The following is a 15,378-nucleotide window of genomic DNA, read 5'->3' as shown; positions in this document are numbered from 1 at the left end:
TTTATGGATGTTGTCATCCTTGTTATATTTCAGATTAATTTGGATCTAATTTACAAATAAACCAATGATATGTTAAGAACATTTTTAATAAAAATGTACTGTAAAGTAAATTTTTAGCAAGTATGACCAAATTTATGGGTTTTTTCACAATATTCACTGTCGACTGTTTGTATGTCTGTCCGTCAAGATTACTTAAAGGGTTACACAATTCGTTACATAATTTTCAGGGAACCTCTAGTACAGGAAAGGTTTAATGCTATTTAAAGGAAAGGTTCTACATACCCATTTAGTAAAATTGTCCCGAGAAAATTTCCTCCCCCCCAAAAAAATAGAAATTACTCAATAATAAAAATTTCCTGCGAATTTTACAAACAAAAATTTCTTGTCTGAAATATTTATCGATCCTCTTTCTTAATTGCACGATACTATTTAATCAGTTTTAGTGTACTATTGCTGCGTTACTTATGGATATAATTGTCCTTATTACATTAAACTCTTTTAAATTCACTAATAATTATTTAAAATACAACGTCTGTCTAGCTATAAAACTGACTGACTAGTGACTAAAAGTAAAAGGAAGGCGTAGATATAAATCTTGCTTTTTCAGTCGGGATAAAAGGATAGGTAAAAGAAACGTGGACTGTGGCGTTTTCACTATCACCGGATATCCGGATGATTTCTAATGTCGTATATCTGGCTGCATATCTTGCTAACGCTTGATATCCGGAAAATTACCGGATATCCAGCAGGATAACCGAATATCCGGTGTATGAAATCAGCCGGATATCCGGTATCCAGAAAGTTTAAAAATCCGGTAACCAGCCGGATATTGAAAATGGCCGAATATCCAGCCGAACCCTAGGTTTCACTCAAAATGTCTTGTTCAGCACAGAATCTCTCACCCTTATTTTGAAATAAATAAAAAAAAGGGGGGTGGTTGGATGGTGTGTGTCAGTGCTTTACTTTAGTTTAGGATTCTGGAAGGGATAAGGCATAAATACCACTCCCCCTTATTGTCAATATACTTAAAACTTTTGTATTGTAGAGTAAATTTGATATTAGCTTTTTTTTATACACAGTGTTTCAAAAAAACTGCGTTTTCCGGTTTTGGGAAATAACCAGAAGGAGTATGAAAAAAATAATTTTATTACCATATTCTCTGTACAAATGTACATTACATTTACATAAGGTGTTTTTTTGATATCTCTAAAAATGTGGCTGTACTGATAAGTACATGTAGGGTAAAAATGCCTCATGCTTAAACTGTGATAACTATTAGATCCAATTAACTTATTTATTTGGCAACATTTTGGTTTAAAAGTACAATATTAAAGTAGTAAAAGGGTAAATCAATGTCCCCATTTGAGATTTTTACATATTTTCTTTTTTTGGTCTCATGCAAAGAGCTTTTTAGATTATTCAGAATTTTGTTTTTTTCTATTTTTCATAAAAGATCTCTTTTAATACTGTGCATATTTATAAATAAAACAAGTCACTTTTTATTTCATTTCAATATCTTAATTAATAAGCAAGTTATATTGGTTTAAATTGTTGCTAAAAATGCGTTTTCTTAAATTAACTAAGTTTTATGAGTTAATCTGTTATGACCTGTTAATCAAAATTAAGAGATTAAGACTTAAGAGATTATAGGGGGAGGGATGATGAACCAACATGAACATTTGTAATACTAAGAATCAAAATTCAAGCAATAAGAAAATTGATTTTTATTTTCATAAAATGTATTTTAAAATAAATTTTAAATGTAATTATTAGAATATTTTGTTGTGCATGCTATAATGTTGTTTTCAAGTAAAAACAAGATTTTATTTCAACGTTATATCATAAAATTCTACGCGAATACAGTAACACACACTTTTTAAATTCTTTGGGCTCTAAAAAGTGGCGTTGTTTTAAGAGATATTAAAAAACACCTTTTATAAGTCCAATGCATATTTTTATAGAGAATATGGACATATAATTATTTTTTTCATACTCCTACTGGCTGTTTCCCAAAACCGGAAAACGCAGTTTTATTTGAAAAGTCCTGTATTTTTTAAAAATTTTCGATTGACTTCGTTAATCACATTTTTTATGGCTTTTACATATTCCTTTATTGATCGAACGAAAGACATGAGATTTTTAGCATACTAAGTTGTATATGTACTTGAATTGTGCGTCGCGCAGTCATGTTTTCATCCTTGGCTGTCTGCCCAAATTTTTTCCACAAAATAAAGAGTTATCTAATATCGAAAGGGTAAAACAATGGGGCGATGCTTCGTTTATTTATAGACTCTTAAATAAAACAAACTTTACTTTAAATGACTGAATTACAAATGTTATAGAAGTGAAACTCCTTTAGTAACAGTTGGGTTAGTTGCTTTAAAACTTGTTTTTTTTATGCCGGCAAGGGCATATGTATTTATATACATATCTGTGAAAAGCGAAGCTTATCTATAATTAGGGTAGGTTCGTCCGTACGTCCATGACGGATAACTTTTTTCCCTTAAATTAGGCACGTTAGAATTGTCCTATCGACTTCAAATTTTGCAAATTTTACAATTTAGAAAGCGTAGCAACTCTGTAATCCTTACCAGAATGTCCGTACGTCCACTTTCAAAATGTTGATTTCCTCACTCAACAAATTTTACATGATCTAATTATCCGATTTATCTGATTTTTGGAGTACTGATTCCTGGGACAACGAGGTACAATATTATAAGCGAAGCAACTCTATAAACAAGTCCTAAAAATGTAAGTAAGTCCTTAAACATTATCCTGCATCAAGCAATTTTTTAACAAATTTACTTACAATTTTGCTTCGACTCTTATGCATTTATATTCTGATTATTCAGTTCTGACACCTTACAAGTGTTAATGCCCTTTTGTCCTACCGTTTTAGAGCTTCGCTTTTATGGATGTTGTCATTCTTGTTAAAATATGTAAAAGTATGTGTGGGTTAAAATAGATACACATTCATCTGGAATCTAAAGGGATAATTTGATATACATCCCCAATGATGATACACAATATTACCCTTTCTGTACATAATAATTAGTGGTTGACACGTTTGGACACTCAATAATTAGCCAACAACTCAAAATTTAACAAAAGTCCTTAAAGTTGTCAAGCTAACTATTAGGAAAACGGTATTATAGAATTTTGGGAACTAGTGTAATAAACGGCCCAAATGCCCACTCTCTCCCTGCATTCATACATAAATACCTTTACTTAAAAATTAGAAAATAATAGATAATATAGAAGTATTGGCATGCCATAGAGGGGTTTATTGGAGAGGGGAAGGTTCAACAATTAAAATTAAAATTGGAAAGGCCTGCCTTCCTATTTTTCAGGGAGTAAGGGAGGGGACAATGGATCGAATATTCAATTTTTAGGAGTCTCAGACTTTGGGGACTGGCTTAAAGGGAATGTGCAAGAATTTAGCAGTTTCTGATTGAGTTTGGGGACTTGCGCATAGAATGCCGCTACTCGTTATGTATGTTTTGAATATTGCAGACGGGGAGACGGGATAAGGGAAGTGGGGGGAAGGGAAATAAACACTCGTTGTGTTAGTTTGGAATGTAGCAGACGGGGAGAAGGGAGAAGGGAGGTGGGGGAAAGGGGCAAGGGGCAAGGGAAATAAACAGAATAAAAAGGGGCAGTCATATTCTTGCTAGGAGCTGGCCGGGTCCAATAATCTTTTAATTAATATAAAAATCACACCAAAAAATCTCAATATATTTCATCAAAAACAAGTTGTGATTTCACTTTACATGACGCTATGGAAATCTATTATTCAATTAACAATCCCTTTATAATTTCCTACAAATTTATTGGATTAAACTGGATTTCATGCCCTTTCTTTGATAACTCTTATATTGAATTAATTGCCCATTGTCCCCTCCCTTACTCCCTGCTATTTTTAGTCCCTAATGCTTTCACCCCCCCCCTGAATCACTGTGCACGCCGCTGTAATATTGAAATCTTAAGCTACAGACAATATAACCTTACTACTTTACATAAAGGCTTCCAAAAGAGTACATTTTACTTATATTTTATTATTAAAAGCGAAGCTTTTCTATAATTAGGGTCAGTCCGTCCGTACGTCCGTCCGTCCGTAACGGATAGCTTTTTTCGTTAATTTAGGCATGTTAGTCTTGTTCTATCGATTTCAAACTTTGCATGGTGATTCCTGTAGTAGTTAGGTACAATTTAGAAAGCGTAGCATCTAAAATCATTACTAGAATGTCCGTACGTCCAATTCAAACAAGTTTACTTTTTAACTTTTTCAATAGCAAATTTTTATGTGATCTAATTATCCGATTGATCTGATTTTTGGTATACTGATTCCTGGGACAATATTATAAGCGAAGCAACTCTATAATTAAGTCCTAAAAATGTAAGTATGTCCATAAACATTATCCTGTATCAAGCAGTTTTTCAACAAATTTCAACAAATACATTTATATTCTTATTATTCAGTCCTGACACTATACAAGTGTTAATGTCCGTTTGTCCTACCGTTTCAGTGCTTTGCTTTTATGGATGTTGTCATCCTTGTTCCATTAAAATTTCCTTACATTAGTTAAACGAGCCATGTTTTTTTTTTTTTGACTATTTATGACAAAAATTTCAAAGACCCTAATTTATGAATAAAACTTTTACTTATTTTCCAACCATTAAGATAGTTAATCTCGAGTAATATTTAGGCTTAATGTCGCCTACGATTCTTGTGATTCTATTTTTGAAGCTGAAACTTTTCTATTTTATTCTGTCTGTATGTACATCCGTTTGTAGCAGATAGCTTTTTATTAGCTTACTTCAAGTATGTTTAAATTATTATATTTAGGCTTAAAGTCGCCTACGATTCTTGTGATTCTATTTTTGAAACTGAAACTTTTCTATAGTTTTAGTCTGTCTTCAGTTTTTAGTCCGTTTGTAACAGATAACTTTTCATTAGCTTAATTCAAGTCTGTTTTATCGAGTGTAAACTTTATGACAATTCCTGTAATATTCAGGCATAACTTAACAAGTATAGTAACAAATCTTATCCATATCAAAATTAATTTAGCTTCTTAGAATACACGTTTCATAATTCAATATAGCTATGTAAATATGTTAACAGAATAAACAAAGATGACAATATACCTTGTTTTCCTAGGAATCATTATTCCAAAAATCAAAGGAATCGGATAATCATATCATACAAAAAAATATTGTTGAAATGTTAATAAATCAGCATGTTTTCAATGGACGTACTGACTTTCTGGTAACGATTATAATGTTGTTATATTATCTAAATTGTGCCTAACTGTCATGGGAATAATCATACAAAGTTTGAAATATTTTTAAAATGTCTATCTTAATTATTATATCATACAAAAATGTTGTCAAAAAAGTTACGAATCACCAAGTTCTAAAAGAACGTACGGACTTTCTGATAACGATTATACAGTTGCTACGTTTTTAAATTGGTACCTAACAGTTATAGCAATCATCATGCAAAGTTTGAAATCGATAGGACAATTCTAACATGCCATAATTAAAAAAAAGTAATCTAACCGATATGGCCTATCGTAATTTTAGAAAAGCTTCGCTTTAAAATAAAAATATTAAAGACACCAATGAAAATAGTGTTTCTAGGCGTTTTCATGTTACATAACTATTTAATGAAACACGTGAAATATGTACTCACTTTTTTTTTCTTGCACAGCTGATGTTTAGATAGGGTATGTCCAATGTCTACATATATTTTTTGTCTGTACGAATAAATTACTATATGTAAGTATAACTATTTTTTGTGTACATTCCCCTAACAAAAAGACGTATTTTTAGACATTTACATAAAAAAGCAACCCCCCTCCCCCCTTGCCATAAAACTGCACCACTCTAACACTACCCTGAAACTCAAACCCCTCTCTAAGCAAGATGCTTAATTTTTCGGGTGAAAGCCTCCCTGACAAACCCTATGCACGCCACTACGGGGTAAGCTACCATCTAACCCTCCCCCCTCTCTCCTTGTATGATACAACTTGTTATTGCTATGCTAATTCATGTCCTTGTTTGTATATTAGAGTAAAACACTAGTGCCGGGGAGAAAGGGTTAAATAACTGTATCTCCCCATCACAACCACCTTGTGCAACCTTTCTATTGGGTAATTGAAAATCACCCAATGGTGTCGCTTATATTAACACAGCAAAGTAGCAACATAATTTAGAAGCAGACGAAGAAGGTCATTGAAAAGGGTAGGGAGGTAATTGAATGTACATCTATACTATAGATCTGTTGCTATGCTAATTAATGTCCTTGTTCTTACACGCATAGTGACTAGCTAGGTGCGCCTAACTTTAGTTGACAAGAAGTACGTACGTCTGATAGCACGGGATAATATAAAATGTAAAACAGAATCTGTAAGATTTCTAATTCCTATAAAAAAGTAACATGATGTGTGTTTGTCTGTTTGTCTGTCTGTCTGTCTGTTTGTTTGTACCGAATGATCTTGCTAACCGCTGAACAAATTTAATCAAAACAGGGATGTACTAATATTAAATTGATTTATATTCATAAAATAATTTTGTGCACAGTTTGTTTAAAGTCTGTTCTTTTACTTTACAATAAATTATTTGATTTAATACGAGAAAAATATAGAGAAATTAAACTTTTTAAAATGAAAAAACAATATTAAATTACGTCGCCTAGACACAAAATTATAACCTTATCTTTGTCAGAAATTTAGATTGCCGCATAAGGAAAAAGGATAAGAGGATGAATACTCACCCCCTTTTCATGGTAAAATACTACTTCCCCATCACTAATTTTTTAAAGAAAATTTAGCAGACGAAAATCAAAAGCCGCCCAGGGCTTTTTGTATGTCAATCATAAATAATAAAGTAAATAAAAAGAAAAGCGATATTTAGCAAACAGCCGTGGGGGGTCAGAATCAGCTGAATGTTTATTATGAAAAAAATTTTCCCCTTTTTAGAAATGAAAGGATTCATCTTTCATGCACAAATTTTTTAAAATAAAAATAAATTTTTTGTAATTTTTAATTAAAACATTAAAACGACAATATCTAAAAGTAAAATGTAAAAAAAATATTATTTTAGATGTTGTTATTTTAGTATTTTTTATATTTAATAACAAAATTTTCTTTTTATTTTTAATTCAAATATTAAATTCTTATTATTAAAACTTTACATATTAATTTTGTAATCCTCCCATTTGAAAAGTGGTGGAATAGCAATAAAATTTAGCGCGGCAAAAGCGCTAATTAGGCCCCTGGGCCTACTGCCTATTTTCGTCTTCTAGTTGCTTCGATTCCTCTCTTTTATTTTTTTCTCTATGGATTGCTGGTAACTGATTACATTTTTACAATAAAAACACCACATTTCATAGTCAAAATCTTTGAAAAAGCTTCGATTTAAATTGCATTTGTAAACGAAAATCATTGCGCAAACAAAGGGGAGAACAAATACAATCTCAGCTGTGATTGGTTGCTTAGCTGATTCAGCCTTCTGATTGGCTACAGTACACTCGGTACAACGCAAGTTAAACTTAATTTTTTTAATGATTTTGACTATAAAAATGGCTATATTTATTGTAAAAATATAATTAGTTACTTGCAACCTAAATTTATGACAAAAATAAGCTTATAATTTTGTTTCTAGGCCACGTAGTTTAATTTTAAAATTTCTAACATTAGCATTGAGATTCTTTCAAAAATTTCATTGTACGTAAAATGTCATTTAAAATGCCTAGAACTTTTTTGTTATAGAAGCTAAAGGCTTCAAATTTGGGGTATTGGGTCTCTTTGTGGCAGTCTTCCAGCAGTTAAAGCGTGGTATTTCTTGCAGGATTCCTTTAAAGATGTAAAAAAAATAGGAAATGTTCATTTTATGTATAACAAAATTACTTAGATAAAGGAGATTAAAATAGATTTGAAAGATAATGTCTAGAATCATCCAAGGAATAAATTTTCCAAAAATCATTAGATTTAAATTGTAAAGGAACAGCGGATACTTCTATTATCTTTTTTAATGGTTTCATTTCCCACTTCTCCTCTCATCCTTCTTATTTTATGACATCATACAGGACACTTTTCGCTATCCCATTGGACATAATGACTTTCTGGTAGTAATGGTTATTTTGATTTAATTTTATTTACTTACATAATTGTACCTAAATTTCATTGGAATCATCATGCAAAATTAGATATCCAAAGGTTAAGTCTAACATGCCTAAATCAATAAATACCCGTTAAATATAAAAGGACCGACTCTTAAAGCAGAAAAAACTTCGATTTTAGTAATAAAAAAAAACTTATTTAACTTTTAAAATTTATTAATGGAGTAATAACAAAAAACTCAATAATAACAATAACAATAACAAATAAATAACAATCAATTTAGTTCCATTCTCCGGATGATAGCACTGAAACAAAAATAAATTTTATTCGCAGGTATTTTCACTAAATCAATAAATATTACACCTTAAGACTGTAAAATTATTTAATAGGTGGTTTTCCTCAAATTACTTAATCGATCACAAAGCAGCCCACTCCCCTCTAATTGAGAAATAAATTGAAAATAAAAGGAGGGTTTGTTAGTTTATTAATTTAGTTCAGATTAGGTTAGGTTATATTGGGTACAGGGTTACCCAGCAAGGTTAGAACATTGCAGTTATAGGCTCCGCAGGATAAGGACCTCCTATTGGGGTAAAGCATAGAAAAAATCTACCCCGGCCCTTATTTTGATTTTTTTTCTCTCGAAAAATAAGATTTGGGGAGGGGGTTCACAGCTCGACATGCAGTTTGTGAGAAAGCACCCCGCCCTAAATTAAACAAGCTTACCTTGTCCGTCAAAGGCAGGTTGTACAAGGGGGGCGCCAGGGGCTCCATACGAATCTACTCCTGAACAGGTAAAACATAATATGAATGAATAGATTGTTAATCAAAAGATACCAGTTTTTTTTATCGCATCGTATTAAAGACAGAACCGGTTCAAATCCAGCGGATATTAATCTGTTTCGAAGCCATACTGGAATAGTTATTTTTGACCTATAAAAAAGTTTCAATGTAAAGGAGAACCATATCGGTTTAGCGGTTAGAGAGATGCTAGTACTTTCATAGATGAATAATCTAATAATAAATATATAAGTAAGAAAAGACAAATATATATATATAAACAAGGATGACAACATCCATAAAGCGAAGCTCTGAAAGGGTAAGACAAACTAACATTAACACTTTTAGAGGGTCAGAACTGAATTATCAGAATATAAATGTATAAAAGTTGAAACAAAATTTTAAGTAAATTTGTTGAAAAACTGCTTAAATACAGGATAATGTTTAACGACATAATTACATTTTACTACCTAATTATAGAGATGCCTCGCTTATAAAATTGAACTTTGTTGTCCTAGAAATTAGTATTCCAAGTTTTCATACAGTTTTCCTTACCTGAATTATCGAAAGAAACAACTGGGGCGGAGTCGAAGCTGAGTTGAGCGGCGGGAACCTCAAAGTTGAACTGTTGAGGGGCGGCGGGAACCTCAAAGTTGAATTGTTGAGCGGCGGGCACCTGGTAAACGACGGGAGCAGGCTCCACAAAATCGTAGCTCACGGGGGCAACTAAAATAAGAAAGAAAAAATATTTTAGTTACTTTTTTCAAATCCTTATAGTAAAGTAAAAGGATGTTTGTGTGTACAAAAGGGTATATCTAACTACATTACCGATAAGGTTCTCCTTTACATGGCAAGTTTATAACTATTTTGGGAAGGGCGACACCACCCTTTTTAGAAAAATTGCCCCTAGAGAAATCATTATTGGAGACGTAAAGTAATTCATCGGCCATTGTGTTATCCTTTTAGATCCCTGAATAAATATACTCACCTGTCTCATATACAGCAGGGGAGGAGACATAGTCTTGAGACACTGAAAAATTAAGTTTTAGTTACTCAATAGTTTTGAAGTAATTTTACCTTGGCAAATTAAGTTTACTAAAAAAATCGTTGTCTCAAAAACTTTATAAACTCTTGATTGGGTGGTAAATACTGTGTCCAAACTCTAGCACTATTAGTTGTACTCAAAGGAAGGGATAATGTTGTTCATCTTAATTAATCTATTGTCGCATTATTGATGATAATTTGAGCGCAGCTACTCAACATTTTATTTACCTGTCTCCCAAACAGGTTCGGAGGAGCCTAGGGCAGTCTTGATGGATGCTGGCAAACCGAATGGAATCTTGGAGCCGGCTCCACCGAGGCCGAAACCGGCGCTGCCGCCAATATGAAGGCCATCGTTGGCGTGCTTGTTCTTCAGGTAACGGTACAAAGCATCTGAAATAGATAGAAAGATAATAAACAAAGATGACAATATTTTAAGTAGCGAAACAAAAAAATAATACATAGGAGTACGGAAATTATAGGGCAGATGTTAAAATCCAGCATAATTTTTTTAAATCACGAAACCTTTCAATCTTTTTATGTTTTTTCAACTCATTGCATTGGTTTAAGAAATCTTGACAAAATTTTCAACCGTCTATCTTAAATATTAGCCGAGCAAATCTTATTTCCCCCCATAGCATTACAGACTTAAAGCATGACGGATGGATAGGCAAAGTAAATTATAGAGCTGCTTCACTTGAAATAATTAGATAAAATCAATAGGATAGCTGGGTAGTAAAATAGAAAAAAATATGTAAATAAAAACTTATTTAAATGCTTATTTAATAAATTGTTTCAAAAAGAGAATTAAAATAGCAAAAAAAAAGCAAGAAAATATGGTTTAAAGACATATAAACATATGTACCTACTAACAATTAAAATTGTATTGAAGCTTTATTGAAAACAATTGAAAATACTTACATTTACCACCGAGTCCAGCTAAAAGAGTTTTTCCTACTAAAAGACCAGTTCCAACCTATCAAGAAAAAAATATTCTGTTATGTTTGTCCATCAAGATCTCATTAAATAATGAACCGGTAAATTTTCAATGCTTGTAAGTCCAATTATGGTTTTATGCTATTTTATTTAATTTAAATTTAAGTCTTGGGATAGTTGTGGGCTATTTTATTTTCAAAATAGTCTTTTGATGGTTTTCTTTCTTTCCCTTCGATTACAGAGCCTCTAAATTCCGGAACGCAACCGCTATTATATGTTTGTATAAATAAAAATTGATAAATTGTTATAAAAATAGATATATAGATCACCTTGGCGGCCGTACCAACGGCTGTGGCAATGTGTGGCAGAGTCCCAGTTACAATTCCTTAATAAATAAATTTTGTTAATTAGTTATGCTGTGTTTTTGTATTAAAACAGGACTGAAAACGGTCATAGATGCGTAGATATGCAAAAATATAATTTAAATGATTTTAAATGACAACAATAAAAGCATGTTATTACTACCTGTTCCAAAATCAATAGCCGTCTCTGCAAGTCCCAAGGTTCTGGCTTGTCTGTTGATGGTGGCTCCGTTAGCGGCCATCAGCAGGCAGGATGCAATCTAGATACATAGATAGATAAATAAGTTGATTGATAAATAATTTGAGAGATAAATAAGTTGAGAGATAGATAGATAGATAGATAGATTAACAGATTATTTGATAGATAAATAGATAGATTGATAGATGTATTCATATAACAAAATATTTGTAAAAATCCTGTGAAATTTATTTAAACTTTAGTTTTACTTTGACATCTTAAATAAGAGAAACAATTAGAAATGTCTGAATAAAAATTAATGTTTTGTTTGTGAGTTAACCTCTTATATTATTTAGAGAGATAGATAGACAGAGAGATACTGATGCACAGGGATAGGCAGATACAAAGGTAGATACAGAGAGATAGCCAAAATATTTTGGTAGATAGATAAGATAGTTACACATGGATAAAGTAATAAGTAAATTGATTTTGAAACTTGATTTCAATCACTTAAAGATAGTTGGATTAAAAATTAAGTATTATTTATGTTAAAACTTAAAATTTAACGATTTTTAACAAGGATGATAACACATGTAATAGAAAAGCCAGTAAAGCTTTGTTAATTTTAGAATTTCATAAGGTATTCTAAATTATTTTTAATGTATCAAAATATTTTAAGCAAACTTTAAAAATTATTACAAATTTACTTTGAAAATAAATATCAACCCTTACCAAAAATGCCTTCATAGTGGAGTATATGTGTTGGACCTTTGAATTACAAAATTCAAGTGAATCAAAGTATCCACAGTTAACCATTTTAAAGTGTGCCTAAATTTTTTAAAAAATATTTTTCACAAAATTTGAACCAATTAAATTTTCTGTTGTGATATTCATTATTTTCTAGAGATATTTTAATAATAACATATTTTGTTAAAATTCAAGATCATAATATTTAACCCTGTATATTGAAGGCCAAATTTAAGAAAGGGGTGAGAGAGGGGGGGGATTAGCGTATGCCTCCCCAAAGTACAAGGGTTAACAATATAACAAGGTTAACCCTTAAAACAGTAAAAAGATAGAAATAGCCACACTAAAAAAATCAGTATAACTTATGTAAATTTTATATATATAATACACCAATAAAAATACCCCACTTTTAATGAAAACCCTTAAGCTATATTTTTATCCTTTTTCCACCCCTCATTGTTAGGACTTGATCATATATGTTAAGTGTATACTTGGGTATAGTTATTTGCTATTTAACAATGATTACCTCTTAATATATAGGACAAGTGTAATATAAACTGTTTAATCAGTGTTTCCTCCTGTTAATATTAGATTCTTGAAAGTTGAAATGATCTAAAAGTTAAAATTAATGTGATTTTTGGCAATTTTGTATCATACATTAACCATAACAAGATGTAAGTAGAAGGAGGGGGAAATCACGGTTAACCCTTTACAGACATAATACCTCCTAAGCTCAATTTCATTTATTTATTATTATTAAAAAGTTTCTAAGGTAAATGTCGTTATTCATGGAATAAAATCTTTAAATTTACACAATATAACTTATTAATTCAGATAAGATAAATCAACTACTGATGTCAGGAATATTAACACAGCCAAGTTGCAGAGAACAATTTTCTAGCAGACGAAAATTGTCATTGGAAAAAGGGGGGAATGTTTTTATCTGTTTATACATCTATACTTTAGATCTGTTGTTTATGGAATGAAGCATTATATAATTTTTTGTGTATCAGGTTTTAGACATCCATTTTTGATTAAAACAACAATTTCCTCAGTAAAAACTTGAAATTAATTAAATTATCAAAACCTTTCAAACGCACGTGATTTTATAATGAAAAAAACTGCCTCAAATTCTTATTCTAAAGTTTAATGAACTATTTGATAAAATTATTTTCCCTTTACTTCTAAACTTAAAAACTACTCTATAAATCAAAAATAAAAGTGACACATCGACTTTAATGGGTTAAATACGCATCTAAGCGCCACTCTATATTGCTTCCTCCCCCCCCCCCTCCCCCAAACGCATTAGCCAAACAATAATATTATAGCCTAAAATTTTAATGCAGGGTTAAGCACATCTCAAGGATAGGCCTAATAGAAAGTATGGGGTATAAGATAGCTGGAAATAAACAGCCACAAAGTATAATATATATTTACCAGATTATTTGCCCCTATGGGCACTTGAGTTTGGGTGTTTGTATGGGGGGGGGGGGGGAGGGAGTAAGTCAACCCCCCCCCGCTTCTTTCAATTTTAATTTTTATTAGAAATTATGGAGGGTGATTTTATTCAAGAAGCGAATTTCTTATAAAGTCCTATGAGAAACTACCCTTCTAAGGAGAATCCGATCGGTTCAGCATTTAGTAAGATCTTTCGGTAAAGTTTTTGTGTGTCCGGTTGTTATTTTTGCTGCGCAGTGCCCCATACCAAGGCTACGCAAATGAATAGCAGCGGGACAACAACATTCAATTCATCATTTTGATTGATATATACTTTACATAGGTAGATAACTAGATAATAATCGCGATAGAACATCGTAACAAGGATAACAACACCCATAAAAACGAAGCTCTAAATTCAGACTCTAGGACAAACAAACATTAACACTTTTCAAAACCTAATGTAAATTCATTATTCTAAATAAAAGGGTATGGAAATTTGTTATTGCAAAATTGCTTAGATACAACAGAAAACTGTTTAAGGACATACTTATATTTCATGGACTTGTTTTTTTTTTGGCAACGATTATAGAATTGCTACCTACGCTTTCTAAAACGTACTTTACTGTTAGAGAGATTAATCATCATGGAGTGTTTGAAATCAATAGGACAATTTAAATTGCTTAAATTAACGATAAAAGCTATTTACGAACTTAAGGCTAAGTAGTGCAGTGCAAAATTCAAAGTTAAAAGTTAAAAAGAAACAGTAAAGAGTTATACAGTAAAATTTATGTGACTAAACGAAGAATAAAGCAACATCGTACTACGCTAGTGTGTGTGTGTGTGTGTGTGTGTGAGAGAGAGAGAGAGAAAGCTGCTGCCCTAGAGTGTACGGCCGCACCCAAAGTCTAGAGTATCTGTGCTACTTTTAACATAATTTTTGGAAAATATTCTCGAGTCTTACTACAACTTGCAAAAATCACGTAATCTTTAGATACATAACTGTTCATTTATAACAAGGATGCAACAAGACAACATTCATAAAAGCGAAACTCATCAAATCAGGCCTTTGTACAAACAAACATCGAGATGCAAATTTTTTTTTTTAATTGACGTCTCTTAACATAATCTTGATGTTAATTTGTCGCATAATTCTTTAAATTCATGAAAGAACTTACAATTGACAACATATACAATACATGTATAAATAACATTGTGCCTTATTATCCAAAGAATCATTTTTTAATAAAACATTTCTTTCATATTAAAATTTCGATTGATCAATCTAAAAATTATTGTGATTAAAACGGATATTTTGACCTTTTGACATTAATCATTAATCATTTCTTGTTTACTAAAATTCAAATTTTGTATGAGTGCTATCCGCAATGGATGGACGGACATACATACTGACCTTTAATTCTGTAAAGATTCACCTTATAAAAATATGACGACTATTATTTTCTATAAATATTAGGCATACTGTTAAAGGCAAAGTATTTTTATAATCATTATCTAAAAAACAACTATCCTATTAGTATTTGAGTAATTTTAGGAGACATTTAATTGAAGTTATTATTCGGACTTATGATTAATTCTAAAATTCAGATAATTGTTATGCTATAGTTGTTTGTTAGTTTTTAATACTTGTGTTTTTACCAAAAAATTCAGCATGTTACGTCATAAAAATGAGGGATAATCCATCTTTTTTTGTTAGGGGTTTTCTTTCCCACTCCTCCTCTTCTCATCCCTCATTTTCATGACGTCATTGAGAGAC

At 31.4% G+C, this 15,378-nt stretch overlaps 1 protein-coding gene across 1 annotated transcript; it reads right to left on the bottom strand.

Moving 5' to 3' along the window:
• Window positions 1-8,317: 8,317 nt before the first annotated feature.
• LOC145334195 (uncharacterized) lies at window positions 8,318-12,233 on the bottom strand. The gene is made up of 9 exons (XM_080179565.1): window positions 12,150-12,233; window positions 11,403-11,499; window positions 11,207-11,262; window positions 10,863-10,917; window positions 10,173-10,334; window positions 9,889-9,930; window positions 9,456-9,626; window positions 8,847-8,906; window positions 8,318-8,428 (listed from the first exon to the last, which is right to left on the bottom strand). Exons 1-9 carry the CDS (start codon window positions 12,231-12,233, stop codon window positions 8,403-8,405), a joined length of 753 nt encoding a protein of 250 aa, XP_080035691.1. The 3' UTR covers window positions 8,318-8,402.
• Between the last annotated feature and the right edge of the window lie 3,145 nt (window positions 12,234-15,378).

The sequence above is a fragment of the Acartia tonsa genome, chromosome 12 (genome assembly GCF_053477335.1).
Source record: "Acartia tonsa isolate MP-2025a chromosome 12, ASM5347733v1, whole genome shotgun sequence".
NCBI lineage: Eukaryota > Metazoa > Arthropoda > Copepoda > Calanoida > Acartiidae > Acartia > Acartia tonsa.
The sequence above is the reverse complement of the archived record's forward strand: the minus strand, read 5'-3'. Positions and strand labels throughout refer to the sequence as shown.